The sequence below is a fragment of the Tetrao urogallus genome, assembly GCF_951394365.1.
Source record: "Tetrao urogallus genome assembly, chromosome: 1".
NCBI lineage: Eukaryota > Metazoa > Chordata > Aves > Galliformes > Phasianidae > Tetrao > Tetrao urogallus.
In genome coordinates, this window is record NC_136813.1 from 184,616,871 (window position 1) to 184,637,655 (window position 20,785).

Sequence of the window (20,785 nt, forward strand, 5' to 3'; positions counted from 1 at the left end):
ATCCTTCCTAAAGCAAAACTCTGATTGCATTGACCTACTTAGAAACAGATAAAATTTTGTGTAAAATGCTTCTAAACAGTCATGAGTGTACGGTATAACTTACCATAGTATATTTGTTTTCAGTCCTGATATTTTATACATATAAACCTGTTTCATTTACCAAAACCAAGCTGATTTTTCCCTCTTACTGAAGTCCAAATAAAATTTTGCCCAGAAACAGAAGATGGAATTTGTCCATCAAGAGTCAGCTATGTTCCTGGGCAACCGGTAGTGCTCTGGCCTGATTCTTGCCTTCTTCTCCTGAGGATTGGCATATTTCCACTTGGATGGAGACATTTTCAGCTTTTTTCTCTTCTTATCTGTACACCAGACTTTTTCACAGTATTCCTCCACTCTCTGGAAGTTGCTGTAACCTATCAGTTGAAGAAATTCTTTGTACCATGGTTTTGATACCTGAGGTATGTTGCTCTGCATTGGGCACGGCATTTTGTGAGATATCTCCTCCTCATAGTCTTTATTGAACATTTCATCTACACGTTCTTCTTCGACTATTTCCAGGGTGATTTTTCTAACAGTGTGAACTATGCTGTGTTCCACTGTCTGACAAAAATAAGTTCCTGCATCCAGCCGATGCAGCTTCAGAAATAAGAGGCCGAGGTCCATTTTGATTATTCTATCATCTGTCTTCACCTGAAAAGAGATAGTTGCATAGAGGAGAGTGCATTACTGCATTGCATTGGTGCATTTTTTTAATGAAAAGTACTTTCAGGAATATAATATTAAATGTTAAGAGGCAGATTAAGGATCCAAGACCCTTTATTTCACTGTTTGTAAGCAAATAAAATATTTACTTGAAGAAGAAGTTGAGCTGTGAAAGGAAAGCAGTCTACAAAATCTGGCAAGCGTGACAGAACAGACAGTGGAGCAGACAGTTCTGCTTTCCCAGCATGGGTTAGTCATTCGTGGCTAAATCACAGAAAGAAGTTAGGTTGAAACATTCGAATGAACTTCTGGATGGAAAACACGTGGGCTTTTGTCAGCTGACCTGCCATAATTATCCATGTGAATGCTCTTTTAAATTGTCAAATGTTTTTGAAGCAACACTCACAGACATTTTCAGATCATAGAATCACAGAATCACCAAGGTTGGAAAAGATCTCCAAGGTCATCCAGTCCAATCGTCCACATATCACCAATATTTCCCACTACACTGCATCCTTCAGTACAACATCTAATCGTTTCTTGAACGCCTCCAGGGTCAGTAAGTCCACCACCTCACTGGGCAGCCCGTTCCAACACCTGACACTCTTTCAGATAAATTTTTCCTAATGCCCAACCTGAAATCTCACTGTAGGACCATCATGATCTTGAAGCCTCAGTTCCGAGTGTCATGTTGGAATTCCCCCTGCAGTTTCTGAAAACTAAGTTATTAAATACAGGGCATTCAGACATGCACATATGCAGAGAGTATACAGCTGTCTGAACCAGCCAGCAGAAATGCCCAGCAGAATGGAATCCTTATCTTTTTATTTAACAGTAAGATCCTGAATATTTGGTAGAAGTGCTTCTCTCTGCTTGGGATAATCTTTTTCTAATGACGATAGAATTATTCATGTAAAATGGAATAAATATAAAAGAAAAGCATTAAAATAAATTCATCCTAGTAGTATAAAAATGTACTGAAACTTTAGAGTCTGAATTTACACTTCTATTCCTTAGTATCTGAGATGCTAAGTCTAAAAGGAAACACAACACATCTCCTCCTCCTACCTCCCCAGTAAAAATCCTCAGGTTTCATTAAAGACTGAAAGACCAGGTCTCTTTATTGTAAGAATAATTATGATTAGTGGATTGGGATCTTCTAGGAAAATACATGGGAAAATACAAAATATGAAGAACTATGCTGGGATTTGAGACTAGACTGAAACATCAGGAAGAAATGTGTTCATTTTAAATATCTACAGATGCATGTGGCATCCTTGTTTACTTTTGTATTCAACGGCTTGCCTAGTCAATGATGAAATGAAAATGTCTAGTTTAATATGAGATGACACTATGGGCTATATCTGCAACAAAAATTGCTCTGACATTGATGACAACTTACAAAGACTAGAACCTACTTAGATCTCTTTATTCTAAATGTCCACGTTCAGTATCAGATTAATCTCTCTCCTCAGACTCAGTCTGCAGATGAGCTGGGGTCTCATGTTTGCAGCAGAGCCTAGCTGCTAGGCAACAAGGAAAGCAATTATACCCTGTGATAGTCCGAGGTTTTTCTCCTATTTGCTCCCATATACTAAACAAGGCTAGCTACACTGATGTGTACCATGTCAGTTCTATGGTAACAGTTATGAGGTGTAGGAATTATCACAGAATCACAGAATTGTTTGAATTGGAAGGGACCTTTAAAGGCCATCTAGTCCAACTTTTACAATTAGGCAACATATATAAAAGAAGCAGAGAATCACCAAAATCCATTTTCAGAAGGCTTTGTGATGTAATGGGTGGGGCAGCAAGAATTAACAAATGCTAAGCAAGTCTAACATTGGGAGTAATATGTACTCTTTTCACCTATGCGATAACATATTAAGTGAAATGGTAGATTCTCTTTTGTTTTGAGACCTTAACAAGTTTAGCTACATTTCAAATATTTATTCAGTTATTCAATTTCATGATGCTGAACTCATGCACCAAATGAAATGACCAAGTCTATTAACTCAGTGAAGCATAATGACTCAGATGAATATCATGATCTTCCCTTATACTCATGCACATTTCAGCAACTGATGACAGGCCTTTCAGTGAAGATGCAATGTTCCTAACCACGTGCTTAACTAATTAAAAGATTAGGGTTTAATGATAGTTACCTCTTCCTTCTTAGTTTCATGGGCTCGCTGGACAAACCAGATTACTTTTGCCTGTAAGGTTCGAGGGGTGCACTCCAGAAGGGTGCTGTTGTACTCTATTCCATAAACCAATCGCTCCTCAGTCTTCTCCAAGACTTCTCCTGGAGGGAAATGTTTTAAAAAATACATCATATATAGGTCAGTTTGTTTCTGACAGTTCTTGCCACCTTCTGACTTCAGGCTGGACTTACTTTTAAGACTGAAATTTAATCTACATCCAATCACATAGTTATTGCTAAGCAGCACCTGGTGAAAGTCTGACTTGCTAAGAGAATTTTCCCATCATCTCAGACTCTCATAGAAGATGGCCATAAAGCAAGTGGAGCAAGTTGGGCCATGATTCTACACACAAAGAAACAGGTCTCAGCCCTTCATACTGCTATTTGCTTGTGGCTGTTTCTTATCAGCTGTTCAGCTACTTGATTTTCAGTCACTTAAACAGAAGGATATAATATATGTTCAAGCATAACCACAAATTAAATCTTTTATCTGGATAAAAATGACAACGTATAGCCTTTTGCCTTTTGGCAAAATCTGTACTTTCTGTGCCAGGTATTTGCTAACAGTTTGTAAAGGTGTGAGTAGATTACCAATGAACTGCTGACCAAAGCACTGCTGAGCTGCATTTCCATGTCGTACATCTTGTCTGCGGAAGCGCCTGGAGAGGAAATATAAAATTCCTTGTGAAAATGTGCTTGGCACAGAGATTGTTGGTGTATGATGAGGAGGTATTCACTAAAAACAAAAAGAGCTAAATCTTGGTTCCTAAAAATGTAGCACTTTTGAGAAAGATACTCATTTATGTTTTATCTCAACCTACATATGATTGCATCTATAAGAAAAAAAAAAGATCTTCCAACAGAAGAGGCTTTTAAAGTTCATCTGGACAAGGTGTTAGACAGTCTTGCCTAGGTCCTGCACTTATCATGAAAGGTTAGATGATCTCAGAGGCCATTTCCAACCTGGGCATTCCAAGGATTCTATGATTCTTTGTTTCAAACAACTCTATATGAATACACACAAGGCAGATTTAATAATAGGCACAAATAGACTTTATTGAAATTATTAGGAACTCCTTCTATTTTATGATGTTGGCCCACAATGTCAGAGGTGGATATTGGTAGTATGGAAGTAGAGATCAACCTTCCTGCCTGTATTCCATTACATTTTGTTGCTGTGAGACAGATGGCATCAGAGAGGCAGTCTGACAGAATGGTACCTGACGTGGAAGTACGTATGAAGCAAAAGTGTGTCACTGAATTCCTCTTTGTGGAAAATACTGCACCCATCAATGATTACTGGAAATTTATGGAGACCAAACAGTGGATGTGAGCGTAATAAGGCATGTGGTAGAATCTCCAAATTCAGCAAGGACAACATGGGGAACTCTAGGCAGACTAGGTGTTAAAAATCCATGCTTTTAAACAGAAGCTGATATTCAGTGATAGCATTTAATTCATTCTGGGATTTTTCATTTTAATGTAAAGATGTGGTAGCTGTGCTTACTGATAACTCTGTTAAGTGTTAGTGGTAGTACTACCAGCTTTGCATATCAGTGTATATAGATTATTCATAAGACTCATTCTCTTGCACAAATATGCACAAATAAAATTGACATTAACCTTGAAAAAAACAAATAAAGATGAAAACCTCACTGTGAGGCAGCACTGTTTGATAGGAAATGGACAGTGAGTAGGTAGGTACTTAGTACTCTTCCTGATGAACTAAAAAAATCCTAGTTCTGCAAAATAACAATATTTTTCCAGTTGTTGTAGCCATTCAGGAGAAATAAATATTTCTTTGGTGGCATTTTGATGGAGATGAGGGAAGATGCATTTACCTGTACCTTCACTTCAGTGCTGTTTCAAGAATAGGAAGGAATGGGGAGCAGTGACAACAGAGTGTCAGCAGAGTGACATTTAAGTTATCACCCAGATCCTTTCTGTGCAAAGCGTTTTACTCAAATGACAGCATATAATTTAAGGCAAGACAATTTAAGATATTTTTCAAGGCATTATAAGAAGAAACTTAAAAAGCAACTGAATGCTTGAAATATTCTTTTGCCTATCAGCTTGATCAGCAATACGGAGACTTAGGAAAAATACTAAATTGTTAGCATAGCAAATAAGCTCATCAGTGGAATTTAGTGCTTGTTTGGATAAAAACTGAACCTGCCTAAATCAGATTACTGAGGTAACAGTGAACTAACAGAGCTATTTAAATACTGGAACTCTGCTTTCCAAAGAATATTGCATTGAAGTTAAATGCAAAATAATTTTTTTCTGGCATCTAAAATATCTGCAGCATGCCAGAGTTGCTCACCTGTAACTACTGTGACACTGTAATATTCTGCACTGCCAGCACTGGGTTATGGGACTCTTAGCTCAGTTTTTAAGTCTCCCTAATTAAGTCCCATATTTAATTAATTATAAAGACTATGCATTTCCAAGGAATTAAAATATAGTCTTTCAAAATCAAACAAATTAGTACCAGCTGCCAACCAGTGGGTTGCTTATGTGTTTTGTGTTTTTTTGTTTTTTTTGTTTTTCAAATTTCTGCTGCAGTTCTCTACATCCTGCATGTGCCTTAGTTTACAGGTTTTCTATTTCATGCTTCTCTAAACACTTCTCATACCTTGCAGGCATTAAGCTCTAAAGCAGAGAGCATGTGAACAAATGGGAGCAGGATATACTGTGTATCTTCAGTTCAACACCAGTAAGACAGGAATTAAAAGAGATCTCTAAGTGCTCTTAACTGCTCTAGCAACAGCTGCTCTTACAATTAAGAAGCCCACCCTATACAACTAGTGCAAAAGTCTAAACCATACTCTAAGACAAGGCTAAGGCAAATAAAGAGGTGTCTACTCTGGGGTGTGGCATCGGTTGTGTCTGGAGCAATGGCAGGATTATCACCTGAGGAAATGATAACTCTTATAACCAAGAAATAGAAAACTCCATGTTGTCTCATGAGATCTTCCCTTCCTAGCAATGCTTCCATCTGGATCCCAGCAGAAGGTAGATTAAACAACTTCTGTATGTGTGTCCTGAGGAGCTCTCTTTGCTTTGCCATTTACTGCACAGCTCATAACTATGAAGATGTTCTGAGCTAGTTAAAGTGAACAAAGAAAATACTATCTATTCTTTTCAGTATTAGGGGTCCTTGCTGGCTGTTCTCCAAACCCTTACATGTAAAATAAGTTTTACAGACCTTGAGAACATTCAATAGAGTGTAAATCTCTTCTTCACTTCTGCAGCTCTTATCTCGAGAGCAGGAGGGTGATAAGAGAAGTATTTTCTTCTTTTGGAGACTGACCTGATGAATGCTAGGGAGGCAAGGCACAGGAAGGTGCCTGGGGTACTGCCCATATCACTGAACCCTGGATAAATGCATCTATCAGGGAACTTAGGGGCTGCTACTCTGGAAGTTGTCTTAGGTGAGAAATATGCTAAAAATGTGCTAAAACTGAGTTAAGGAGTGAGCAAGTTTCTCTTATCTTTTCACGGACAATAAACAACCTGCAGAATAACATAAATGTGAGTGCAGCCTAAACAGGCTGGTAGAAAAGCCAGCCTTTTATCCCTTTACTCTCTTCCCCAGGCGGTTTTTATGACTTAGATAACTTACCCATAAGCATTATGATTACAATAATCCAATTTATATATATACATTGTAGGACATAAATCTGCTTGGCCCATCTGCTCATCTTTCTTAATTTGATGCCAAGGTCTTCTCATATGGAGCAGGAAACCAGAGTCTATGTCCTCCCATAGGGCTGCTTGCAAGAGACACGAGAAGACTATATAATCTTGTAAAAGTGGCATAGCTTTCCTACCTGTCCCTCAGTGTAATAACTCCAGGATATTTTGAAGTATGCTAGCATTGGCTGTATTTCTCCTTTTGACTTTTTAATGCTCAGTTCTCAAAAAGCCACCTTATCCAATGATTTCTGCATTTGTTATCTTTTAGAAGTGCTGTGAAAAGGTCTGGATTAAATTATACATGTTTTATATGTTAGATCAGGTATCTTTGTTGTTGAATTAGAGAACCTGGGTTTGAGAGGGAGGGTAAGATGATAGGTATATGGGAAATCACTGCACAAAGAATGAGGGCCAGAAGCCATAAAAGAGCAATTTGGAATGGAAAGAAGTCTGCCCGCGGTTGTTAAAGCACCCAAGTTAGGTTCATGATTTGAGTGGACCTCCAGAACAATCTGAATTTATAAATTCATCTAACCTCAGCTTTTGCAGACATCCTACTTTCACTGTTGGAAGTGTGTGGCTACCAGATTCTTGTTTATTTTTCTTCTTCTTCTTCTGTTTTTCTTTTCCCCAAATTTTGTTAAATATGTTATTGCTTTGTGATATATTTACTGTATAAATACTGCCAAAATACATCCCTGATGTTATAAAGAATGAAACATCCATCTTTTCTTTGCTGACCAAAAGAAATGAAAGGAAATTGAGGTTTGTTTAAAACTTTCTTAAAATAACAACTAAGTAGTCATAATAATAAAGTTTCATTCATGAATTCATAATAAATATGTTTCATTCATGAATTATTCCTTGTAATGCAGTTTATGCCTGTTGTGGTTTAACCTGGCAGGTGGCTGAGCACCACACAGTTGTTCACTCACTCTCCCCCTTCACACTGGGATGGGGGAGAGAATAAAAACAAAAAACAAAGTAGAACTTGTGGATTGAGACAAAACTACTCACTAAGATAGAGAAAAGGAAAAGCATAATAGTTATGACAAATTTAAATAACAAGTGATGCACAAGAGATTACTCACCACCCCCCAACTGATGTCCAGGCAGCTCTCTGAGCAGTGGAAGAGAGCTATATAAACTTCCACCCCCTTTAAAACTCCTGCATAATGTCATATAGTATGGAATATCCCTTTGGCCAGTTTATGTTAGCTGTCGTAATTCTGTTCCCTCCCAACTCCTTGGGCCCTTCACTGAGAATGACCTTGGCTCTGTATAATAATGCTTAGCAGCAGCTATAAATATTGATGTGGTATCAACATTGTTCTTCTGCTAGAACCGAAACATTGCATCATATCTGAAACTCAGAAGAAAAGAATTCTGTCCCAGCTGAAATTAAGACAATATCCACCCCTTATTCCATACTATTTACATCATGCTCAGGTTCCAAAATTTCTACACATCCTAACTAATTACCTTGTCCTATCTTGCTTTTTATTATATGTACATTCACATATTATTCCCATCATCTGTGGTTTATTCATGTAATTTGTCTATGGTACTCATTTAGTTCAAAACTTTGGGCTTCATCTTTTGTAAAAATCCCTCAGTGTATTAGGAACCATTCTAAACCTATTTCACAAGACAGATTCCACAGAAAGAAGCAGTTCTCACCTCTTTGCCTGCATTCCTGTGGGGTAGTATCGGGAGCAGGAGATGCCATCCCAAGCACAGTAGGGATCTCGAGCCAGGCAGCAGTCAGCACAGGCTGTGCCATACATGTCGCACTGGTGAAACTTCACTTGTGCTATAACTGATTCAGTTCCAATGTAGAGCTGTTGCTGGAAAAGTATAACACATATGATTAAGTTGCTAGAACTTCCAATATGACTTCTGTAACAAGAGGAGTTTTAAAGAAATATTAGTTTCAGCTTTGTTGTGCATCCAGTCTGTGACCTGAGGGAGGCAGAGTTACTCTGTAGGAAAACTGTCAACCGTCTAAACTCATGCATGAGGACGGAGGAACAGAAGGAAATTAGAATGAACAAATATGGTTTGGCATTTCCTCACTTTTGAAGTTTCAGCTTTGTAAGCTTTGTGTTTAAACAGAGACTTATACATTTCTTTTTCTTCCTCAAGGTAGTTTCCAGTGCTTCCCTCCTTACACTTCTGTCACCTAACCAATCTGCAAAAAAAATGCTTGACATACAATATTAATGAAAGATCATAATTGAGATAATTGAAATATTTGAAAAAGTTGTAAGCAACCTCAATCTTAAAACTGGAGTTATCAGGTACATATTTAACTCTTGATGTACAAGATGTACATCATGTACAAGATGTGTTGTATGTTCACACATACAACACATACAAATGCACTGCAGCACTATGATTTATATAATCCTTCAGTACAAAGGATGTCGATATTTTTTCTGCTAGTGTTCAGTCTTTTCTTATAAATAAACTGGTCACACTTTATCTTCTTCACACTTTTTTTTTTCCTCAGCATTAACACTAAGAGTGCTTGAGTCATGTAAGTTTTCCTTTACAAAGCAAATGAAATATGATCAGTGTGATTCAGAAGTTGATGGGATAATTCAGAAAAGAACATCTTGAGTTTACAGGGATTTGAGAAAAATCTTGTTACTAGTGACTGAAAATGGACTGAACACAGAAATATGCACTGCAATAGGAACTGCTTTTGCATGGCTCAATTCCACTGTTTTTCCAATCAGAAAAAGGATTCCTTATGAATACTGGTCTGGGTTTATCCAAATGGCCAAACAAAGCACAAGCTTTCAGAATGCTATATTAAAATTGTTTAAAGCTGGAAAATGCAGTTAGCTCATTTAACCTGGCTTGCCTATCACAAACCATGAAATTTAATCTTAATAGTTAATTCTTGTCCCTGGTTACACCTCTTCTATATTTTAGGTTACTAATTTTAACTCTCAGAAATGCCCATGGAAGAGACCAGAGAGGCTGGTAACAGCAATGTTCGAATTCTTCTTCAGCTGAGATAATACAGATAAACAGGAACTCAATCTGATAACTAAACATAAGATCCTTGTTAGAGGGGAATTCTTTCTCTTCTGCCAAAGCTGCAACACGACTGTCCCAGAAGATGTGAACAGCACATTCAATGACACATGAAAAGTGGAATTTTCTCTTTCATCTGTTAAAAAGAGTAAGATCTACTGTACAGCTTGGTTCATCAGAGAACAGCAAAAAGCATCTGATATCTAGCAAACAGAACATCAAAGGAGAACATTCTCTCCTAGCCACAAAGATAAACAGCTCAAGCCTGAAATAAGATATTTTATTATATCACTGGCATAGTGAAGACTAGTGAATGCTATGGGGTTGTTGAAACAAAGCTAGCAAGAGATCCCTGTAGGCTAGGCTCACAAACTCCACAGTTAAAGCAGACTAGAAAAAATATTTGGGCAGAGAAATTGCATAACTTTTTTTTTTTTCACATAAATTTTAACTAACTAAATTATACTTCTGTGCACAAATCTAATATTAAATACAAAATGATTTTGTGCCAGCCCTTTACACGCATTCCAACATTTAATTTTCCTTAGTGCCAGGAAACTGTATGCTATTTCTAGATTAAATTTGTCTATATTCAGAAATCTGAATTTACTTTTATTGCTTTGAAATCAGTGTTCAAAGCCTTTCCCCTCCTTTGCTACAACAGCAAGTCACTAGGTTGGGTAAAATTCTATGTCTGGATGCCCAATTGTCTCTCCCTCTTCTCTTTAATATGTTGAAAAAGTACAGCTGCTTTTGCTGCCTGCAGGGACGTTTATTATTCAACTACTGAATAGTTTTGATGACTCTTCTACTATTCTCTCCATAATTTCCAGATGCTTCTTGAAATTGTAGAGTTAGCAGACCTCTTGGGAATTTGGTATAATGGAGGCAGACTACTTCTCTTTTAATGCAGTATCTCTTTCTCAGTCTTCCAGCACAATCCGTTTACTATGACATTTCTCTGAGTACAAATAAGGAAATATCTGAAATGATACTTTTTTTCCAAGCCTCCCTTCCAGCTCAAACTATTCCGTGATTCTACAAAACATTCACTTAGTTCCAATGTTAGGAAACCTAGTCTCTGGAGTTCCTTTCAAAGTCTATGGAAAAAATAAATTGATCCAGGAAATAATTCAGAAAAAAACATTAAGTTAGGATCCTCACCCAAATCATTATCAGAGGAGTTTGTCTTTCTACATTAACTACAAAAAAATGCAAGTTGACTAGCCACTAAAACTAAAATGACCTTTGGGGTACAATCAACCTACTACTAAAGCAATCTTCCTTCTTTGTCAGTTTTGTTTCACTGCATTTCTATGCACTTACATTGCAATAGTTGTCTACATTAAGAAATAAGCATCCTGGGATGTTTATATTGCTCCATCCTGAGATGGGTCCATATCTACGATAGGGTACAGATGAGTATCTATTTACAAGAATAGTAACTGAAGTATTCGTATTAGGAGAGGCTAGCAGAAACTCTGAAGGTAGTCAGGTCCAAACAGCTCTGCCTTCTTTGGCAACTGAATATATGGGACATCCAGTAAGGCTTATTTAGAACTTAGATTGCCATAGAGCTGAAGTCTATATTGCATTTATCAGCAAGGAGCTTTTCCTTGAGTTGTCATATCCACCAAGCTAATCCCTATAGTGATTCTCTGCCAATCTCTCATGGATCGAATTGCTTTTTTACTTGTTTTTGCGTGAACAATACATGTAAAATACAGAGACTGATTTAACAGATTTAATCTTAGAATTGGAAAACATAAATGCTTCATAAAGGAACAAAAACCAGAACTTGCATTACAAAACAATTTGATGTTTTCAGACCAGATCTTGTTAGAGATTATGTGCAGCTAGATCCCTGTCTGTCTGTCTATCTGTCTAACCTAATGTTTTTAGCTTTATAACATCTGAGTCACAATTTTTGCATGTGAAACTCATCACTTACCCTTTTTGAAGAGATTTCCATGGAAATAATAGGAATTGGCACCTACAAAATAGGAAACATCCTTGCTTAGAAAAAATAACATGGCTTTACTATGAGAATAAATTAGGCAAAATAGCATTGATGTTTACTTGTATTCATCACTGCTAGATACTTTCATTTTTTCTAATTTCTGATCCTACAGAAAGATGTGAGGAAATTGTAGTTTTGGGAAGCACTGCTTTAAAAGGTTTATTTAAAAATGACAAGCCAACACTTATTTCAGAATTATAAGAGTCACAGGAACACTATAGTTTTCCTGTCAAACATAATGTTATCTCATGCCATCAATTTTGTCCTAAATGAAAGTGATAAGTGGAATGTTCTTCATAACAAAACATTAATTGAAGATAAGATTAAAAATAACAGGAATTTCTTCTCATACTTTTCTCTGCCCTCTGTTCAGATTTCCTAGAGCAATAGCAAAACATAGTTCCTAACAAGTTTATTGAAAAAAACAGAAAATGAAGAATTTGTGTCTTACAATAGACGATTAGAAAAATTATTGCAGACAACTGCTATGTGATGTTTGTCACATTTTTTAAAAATTAACTGAAATTTTTTTAAGACAGTTTTAAATATGCTTCATATGCAGCATGGTTCACCTTGAATACTTGCAGCTCTTCAAGAATCACTTCTTCCATTGATTCTGTCTCTTGATTGTAAATTGTAATGACTTTCAACACAATTCCATTATCTGGGAAAAAAAAAAAAAAAACATAAAAATGCTGGAATAAAAATTATGGAAACTTTTATTTGGCCTTCAAAGACATTAAATAACTGCTACAGGACACACATATTAATCTTAGGAAATAATCATATATACTAATATGTTCCAAAGACATCATGACATGCTCTGGCCTATCTGGCAACTAAGCCATCTGAGACATCCCTGAGATACACGATAAATTAGCTAGTGTTTTTCAAAGTCTAGGTCGTAACACTTGTGATCTGCAAAAGGAACAAAAACAGTGATCATGTCTGAGATAAAGAAATTACAGTAGGAAGGGGAGTCCATCAAGTCATGGGAGTGTTAAGTGGTTTTAATTATAGGACTTGAGTGTTGACACTAGTTAGGAAACTACTAACTATCCTTAATTTCTCACAGCTGCTCCATTCGTCCAGGCAAGAACACCAACAAATTCAAGGATTCCTTATATGTAGTCCTCTTTCTCTCACTGAGCTGCTGTTGAGCTGAAGGTGTTAATAAAAGAAAGATAAGCAAATAAAAATTATACTTTCAAAAAATTTAAGGCACTTTGAAATTTAGATCTATTGGTCTATTTGTCAGCACAACTCTTTTAGGAAATTAAAACACAAGAATGTCGTCTGATCTTCCACCGTTTCAGCTTTGTCTTGTTGACTGTTATTAAAGCATTTTACTTTCCTTAATCTGAAAATTTGTCATCAACAATGGCAGCTACCAACTCCTTCCTTATGTTACCTTTCTGTCACCTTTGATTTACAGGTGAAATATTGAGCAGACAAAGAATGGAAAAAAATGTTCAGCAAAAGATCAAAGATGCAAACATAAAGGGGAACTTCTTCTCAAGGAGAATATCTAAGGACGTACATTTTGTGATGAATCAGTAAAAAAAATACAGTTTGAGTTCAGATTTTCATAAGTAATTCTTGTTTACTGTTGTGGTACTTAGGGACTTAGTGGGTAATACTGGTGATTAGTGGATGGTTGAACAGATGATCTTACAGGCTATTTCCAGCCGTAATGATTCTATGATTCTTCAATATTGCTGACAGATATGTGGAAAGTTAGTCCGGGTGTTCACACTTCTGCTTTGAAAAACCTTTCTAACGTGCAGTTCTGCCTCAAGGAAGCTTCTGCTGAGCTTTAATACTGCTTACAAATATTACATAGAAGGTGCTGGAATCAGATAAAAGAGGATTAACTCTTTCTAATATTATACTGTCAAGAGAAGCAGGGAGCTTCCTGATGGGAACTTTGCCAGAACATAGATTGAAGAAATTGACTTACAGTTTCTAAAGGTCAAATTCCTATGATGAAATTTCTTGTCATCTGAGATTGGACATCTCAAAACTAAGCAGCTGTTGTGTGCCAGTTCAGAACAACCCTGAAGTGCATACTTAAGTCTCATTTGTTTCAACTTTGCTGAGTAGAGGACTTGTGTACAAATATCTGACATCTCAATCATAAATGCAAGAGTGATAAATATGAAAAACCTAGTAACCATTATTAAATCTGCATTAGAGACATAGGTGATATATGACAATGTTTTATAGACCACACTAAATCCAGAGCTGAGACTGTACTGAGGCAATTTAAAAGCTTGGAATACATAAATAGTATAAATAAGCTTTTGCTTTTCTATGAGTATGCTTCTTCTGAGTGTTTTCAGCACTGAAAAGTGCTTATCAGAGGCATTTCATTAAGTAAAAAATAATTCTCAGTATATGCTTGCCTAGTCAAAATAGTCAAAGTGATTTGTGTCACCACTCCTGTTGTCAACTTGATAAAATCTGAATATATGAATCCTTGGATTTTTTCCAAGCAGATTAGACATGACCAGTCATCTTTAGTTCTAAGTTTTGCTCTTATTTTCTGAAGGCTTCTTATTTTTCAAATACCATTAGAATGTGCTTTTTTTCTTCTCTATCTGCTTAAGGTTACAGCAACTCTGTACCATACCCCTGTAATGTAATTTATCTTATACTTACTTTTGGTAGGTGTTTAAAAAATTCAATTTAAATAAGCTCTATGTAAATTTTGAAAACAGTGTAATGGAAAGACATGAAAACTTGGTAGAAATTTTCTAATATATTTTTTTTTAACTATACACTTGAGTATACCTACCTTCCTTCCTTGAGCTGTGTCAAAACCCAAGCCTAGAAGCTGTCAGTTTCTTTTTAACAATATTAGACAGACTTGTGGACTGCAGAAATGGGAAAGATAAAAATTGGAATAAACTTGAACTGATGTTTTTGAAGATCATATCACCTGTGTTTCTCCCAGAATCTAAATCCCAGCTGAGAATGTTTAGATACATGACTGTGTTGTGAAGTTTTAAAAATTCCAGAAATTGTATCAAGATTACTTTTTTGGAATGATCTTGCTGGTAAATTCTATACTTTAGTCTCTGTTCTTATTCTTTAGAAGTTTTTCCTACCATAATTTTTCTGTGAAGTAACAGCAGTGTAGAATGACCACCCTCTTCTGTAAGGTTATGAGTGCAGATTGGCTCAGTCATGACCAGAGTTATTGTCAGAGAGGGCTGTTGTAATGCTTTTTTTTTTGACTTTAGAAAATTTCCTTCATCCTGGACTTCAAAAACCTATTGAAACAGTTGTATTTGTAGTTTTCTTTATTTTACCTGTGCCAATGAACAACACATCATATTGCCCGTCTTCAGCTTCCACCCTGTCCACAGCTATTTGCTTAAGGTTGTACTTCCCATCTGCTTTTACTAGAATTGGTCTCTTATGAACAGGCTTGATGGGCTGATACATCAATGGATGACTCCTGGCAAAATGGACAGCTTCATCAGGATAGTCTTTGGTGGTAGTGTACAGACCACCATTCACTTTGCTGGCACACTGCAAAAACAGAAAACACGGATTATCCTGAAGGTTTGCCAAGTAAATTGTCTGAGACTAGCATTGTTCATAGGGGTGATGACAGGTCTGCACAAAACCTGGCATTATAATAGGCACAGAAAAACACTATAGGATCTGTGACTGTGAAGTCTATGCTTTATGCATGTGTGGATTACGAATCATGAGAAGCCAGTCGAGGTCTATTAATCTGAGAAGAGCCTTGGCAATCCCATGTTTAGAGACTCCTTCCTGTCTGGTATAGTAAGAGCAGACTAAATATTGATGCATTCAGATTTTGGCAAAAAAAAAAAAAAAAAAAAAAAAAAAAAGACATTTGTTTCATTCTCAGATTTATATTGAAGTTGTAATCAAAATGGCCATTGACAGAGGTAGGAGAAAGGTGTTTCCTACTCCAGAAGATAGATAGTTGTCTAAAGTCATCAGGGAAGTAATTTTTGAAATCAATCTCTAGTTTAATTGCTTTGTGATTGCAAAATACTTTATCATAATATACTAAGCACGACTAAAAATTATGCCAGTGGGAACAGTAGTTCTTGATCTCCACTATTTTAACAGTATTAAATTTTATTCTAATTTCTATCTCATGATTAAAGTATTATATATCATGCTTTAGTATGAAATACCAGTGTTTGCATTGATCAGTCTACCATTTTGTAAAGCAAATACACTTCATGTGAATGACTGATTAAAAGAGGCTTATTCCTTTGGTCAAGTGTGCAATTAGGGATAATTTAATGTGTTAAATAGAGAAGTTAACTTTAGGATGCTTTGCAAAGGATGTGGTTTTCCTTAACTGCACATAAATTCTACATTTTGAGTTTGCTTCATGTCTAATTGGAACCATTTATGATTAAGCTGGAAATATCTCAGTAACCATTTACTTTCTCCAAATATTCATAAGGCAGTGTGGTTTTAAGAAGCATTTCAAGCAAAGCCACATTAGCAGCATCTCCCTGCTTAAACTGGACTTTTTCAATCAATAAAATGAAATAAAATACTCATTGTTTACCAGAAACAGTAATTTTAAACTTGCTGCCAGCTGCAATTGACAAGAACAAACTCCTGCTCTTCTCAAATGGGGCAATGGTTGTTTTTAATTTTTGGGCTTAGCTTCAGGAAAGTATTTGTTCAGTGTTGACTTTAAAGTAATTACATAATCAACCTAGTGATGGAGTTTTAGTGGCTATTTACCATGCAGAGACAGAGCAGGAGCTTGAAGATAGGCTAAGCCTCTGCTTTCCATGCACTGAATAGCATATCAAATGAATAGGGATTGTCAATTTCCCTTTGTAAAGTTCCAGTCTTAGAGAGATTTAATAATCTTTTGCAGGCTTCTTGTTTTTAATTAAATAAAATCTGCTAGTCTGGAATTGAAACAGTAGATGCAGCCATCTCTGAAATCTATGAGAAACGTTTTTGAGGTAACTGATGTCTTTTTCAGAAGCATCACTGTCTTAATACATTAAGCAAATTGTTTGAATAGCAACCTAGAATATTGAAAAAAAAAAAAAAACACCAAACAGTGCTTTAAGGAGAATTCAGAATAGCAAACTATAAAATCTGTCAGACTGCAATTCTAGCAGTGATTTTCTATTTATTTAGCTCTTAGCTATTTCTTATTCCTTATAGACTCCATTTTTTTCCCATTCAATAGCTGAGATGAAAGAGTGCTGAATCACAGAGATGCCTAATAATAGGTATTTCTGGCCTCTTGTCGCTGTCACCTTTGTAATGGAAAAGGTAATAGGTAGTTGGGAGTTGGACTAGATGACCTTTAAGGTCCCTTCTAACTCAAACAACTCTGATTCACCTTACCAATACACTGACCTGTTCTTTGGAAACAGATTATGGACTACAGTTTCACTTCTTGCTACTGGAAAAGTGTTGAAAAGACCTCTAAGCTGTACCCTTGATGAGCAGCCAAAAATGAATTAATTTTCTATTAGCTGGCATAGTCAGCCACTCCAGACTGTGATGTGCTCTGCAACTTATAGACAAATATGATTAACTGATTAATACTCGAGAAATACTTCTTTTGGGAAAATTATTTGCTCTCTTTTTTTATATCTGCTTCAGCTCCTGTGCCTTGCCTGTTAGGGAGTCTTCAATCTACTATAAAAGAAATGTGGGTATTCAGAGCCAAGGAAGAATTGATTCTGAGTGGATCTTAATAGAGCCTTTCTGTAAATTATTGTCAGCTTTGCTCAATTGCTGGCTCAACGCTCTGTCCTTCTTGCCAACAAATGGTTTTCAATCTTCAATAAAAGTAATGCTATCTGTGTGCTACTGTAGCCATTAATACTGAATTCCTGCCTATTTCAGCTCCAGTTGAAACAACGTATGAGAGGTTTACTGCCTGCAGATAAAATGAATACTACTTAGAGAACTTGTATCATGTCATCTTTGTAAAATATACACCCATTTTACAATCCATGCATAATATATCTCATTACTTGGTAAAACTGTAAAAACTTAAATTTTCTATTAAATATGTCAAAGAAGAAAACTTTAATTTCTTTGAATTATAGTGTTTTGCTCAAAATTTGATAAACATTTATCTGTTTTTCCATTCTGACTCAATACTGATGATTTACTTCAATCAACATTAAGTAATAAAAAAAAAAAAAAAAAAAACCAACATTTGGTATTGGTATCAGCACAATTACAGTGGTCAAGATGGTCAAATGATAACATTTGAACTCGAGATAATCTCTTTTTTAGCATCCAATTCTGTACTTCGACTTATTTCTCTAACTCCAGTAGAAGACATAAACAGTAATTTAAAATAAGAGAGGAATGCATTTAAAATTGTACTGTAGAGAGAAAATTTGTACTGGCATGGACTAGATAAGCTAATAGGCCTTTTAATCTCTCATTCCTGTGATTTGGGGATAAATGTTTACTTCTGCAAATGATTGCTTTTAGTGCAAAAGAGAATATTGATTCAGTTATAGAAGGAAAAACAACACTGAAAGTAATGCTTCAGCAACTGCTTATTCCACCGTTAAGCTCAATAGAGCAAGTTCTTAGCCTGTGAGAAGATAAAAGAGGTGAACTGTGAAAGCTATGTGTGGGTTTTAGCCAAACAGCTATTAGAAACGTCTTTGCATCTCACAGAATAAAATATCTGCACAATATGGACACATTAAAGGATAGAACTTCGATGACTGTAAAGGAAAGCTCCTTTGTAGGTTGTATTGCCAAAAGACGTTGGACAAGAAGAAATAGTGATGTTTCTCTCTGGGTTATTCTGGCATTGCCTGTTGTAGGACTTACAGCAGGAAGGGGAAGGTGAAGGAGGCCCTGGATGTGCACAATCTGTGAAGTGATGATGGATGCCCGCAATGCAAAGGGCACCCTCACGCACCACTGATCTCCTCCCCACTGAGGTAGGACATGAAATTCCTGGGCTAAGAATATGACAAAAATAAAAACTTCAGAAACTTCTTTTTCTTCCCTTTCTTTTCCCTTTCCCTTTCAATTTCCCCTTTCCTTTTCCCTTTTCCTTCTCTTCCATTTTCTTTTATATTCAGGATATTGGCCCTTAACACAAAATTGCTGAATTTAGGTCCCAGTAACATTTTGAAAAATCCTGTATACTTAACTGCTTTTTCTTCCTAAGTTCATCTACATTAACAAAAGCATGGAAAATAGATTGTACTTACTGAACCAGGTCTAGGATAAGGTACTTTCCCTTCGTACAGAGCCCAGTGGTATTCTGGTCCTTCTTTATGAGCATATGGTCCATTGAAGGCTGCTCGGACGCTTGCCATATGGTAAACACATATAGCATATCCTCTAAATATATTGCTATGAAGTAAAATTCAGAGACATTGTTAAAACAGTATGCTGTATTTGCTACATGTTATACTGGTATTATTATGTAATTAAAAAGAAGTCTCACATCAACAGTACTCAGGGAGAAAAAATACTTTATTTTTCCTGTATGCTTTTCTTGCAACTACTATATGCAGTGTTGTTTATAAAATATTAATATATATATATGTTTATAATACTTCTCTGAGAAAGCTCAGTGCTTTTATCTCCAAATTTCAGGCTGATGATCACAGGCTCTAAATATGAGAGAGGAATGGCAGGAAACTCAAAAAACTCAACTCAGGTCTTTTATGTCTTTGTGTCAGTGTATGGGAATGCTGGTCAGAATTATTAGATCATAAAGACTAATCTGTGTAGATCAATCTACATATAATATCTTTTTCCTTTCAAATTTTATACATCTGACACTCTTAGTTCTGGAGAAGCAATTCATTATTTTTAAAGAAGCATCAATGCTCCTTGCAAAATATTTCTCTCTGAAGTCTCCAGAAGGTGATCCAGATAATTTTAGTTAGGTGTTCACCTCTTCCTGCTGGCATAGAGAGCCAGCAAGAACTGATATGTGGAAATTTCCTTAGAGGACTATATCTGTCCATCTTTCTTAAAAAACAATGAAACAACAAAGCAAAATGCCGGCCATAGCATAGCTGCTCCTCTCTATCAGTTACATCCTAAAGTTAGATCTCCAAGAAACAAGCTTGCACTTGGATTACACTGATTTGGAAAAGGAGGCCACCAGCAACACCACAGCTAATGATTTAGGTTACGCTAAGAAGTTAACAGGAATTTAAGCTACTATCTACTTAATGCTGAATTACAGTGGAGCTCTTCAAGGAAGGCAGGTGGTTTTCATAGACTGCTCTTATAACCATGCAGGAGTACATAAATGTTGGCACTAGAAAATTATCAGTTAGAGAAATACTTAGTTAATTCATGTTTTCTGGGAAACAGATAAACTGTATCATGATGTGAGACTTCAAGCCACCATCAAAAAGCAGTTTTTACATTAACAAGAAAGACCACTGTGAATAGAACAGGGATTAAACTGTTTGCTATGTATTTTCTCTGTGATATTCATCATGAAGCTCTTCTGTCTGTTCGATAGCCTGTTCAAACATTCCTCTACTGCTGCTATTTTTTCTTCTAGTTGTTTACCTTGTAGTGCTGAAGAGGCCAAATATCACTGGATTTTTGTTATCACGAGTTTGCAGCAAAAACACATCCTCTGCAAAATATAAATATTATTAACAGCAAACTAATTTTCTCAGTCCCAAAAGAGGCACTTCATTGTTTGTTGCAGGGGTAATCTTATTTAACTTATATATGCTATTTTTTAATGTAGATATTAGATGCATTCTTTAAAAACAATACAATGAGTAAAGCCATAATTGATGACAACCAACTCCATATGTCTGTTTTCTACTAATGAAAACATGTACAGTATAAACTAAGATGTGTTATCATGAATGTACATATTTTTCTACATTTATTTTAAGTTTGTTGCAGTTTAGGGTATTTACCTAATTCATCAAAATGCGTATCAATTCCATTTCTCCCAGGCACAGAACAAACTAGTCTGGTTTTGAGGAAAGTACTCCATTTATTCACAAGCATTCGCTGTCCTCCCATGTCATTCTGCACAAAAAGAAACAAACACTTATGGTAATTTAAATAACTCTAGAAGCACAAACATCTCCTCTGAATTAGTCTCTCGTATCTCT

At 36.1% G+C, this 20,785-nt stretch overlaps 1 protein-coding gene across 1 annotated transcript in view; it reads right to left on the reverse strand.

The window, feature by feature from the left end:
* Window positions 1–237: 237 nt before the first annotated feature.
* The window catches only part of SEMA3E (semaphorin 3E), a gene marked incomplete at its 3' end in the record, with an annotated part of 125,862 nt that continues 105,314 nt past the window's right edge, over window positions 238–20,785 (reverse strand). The window contains exons 8-17 of the mRNA XM_079549579.1: window positions 20,585–20,699; window positions 20,220–20,289; window positions 18,893–19,037; window positions 14,984–15,206; window positions 12,242–12,333; window positions 11,601–11,642; window positions 8,285–8,451; window positions 3,497–3,564; window positions 2,868–3,007; window positions 238–690 (exon numbers count right to left, since the gene is read on the reverse strand). Of these exons, the coding sequence (XP_079405705.1) occupies window positions 238–690; window positions 2,868–3,007; window positions 3,497–3,564; window positions 8,285–8,451; window positions 11,601–11,642; window positions 12,242–12,333; window positions 14,984–15,206; window positions 18,893–19,037; window positions 20,220–20,289; window positions 20,585–20,699 (1,515 nt within the window). The remainder of the gene's footprint in view (window positions 691–2,867; window positions 3,008–3,496; window positions 3,565–8,284; window positions 8,452–11,600; window positions 11,643–12,241; window positions 12,334–14,983; window positions 15,207–18,892; window positions 19,038–20,219; window positions 20,290–20,584; window positions 20,700–20,785) is intronic.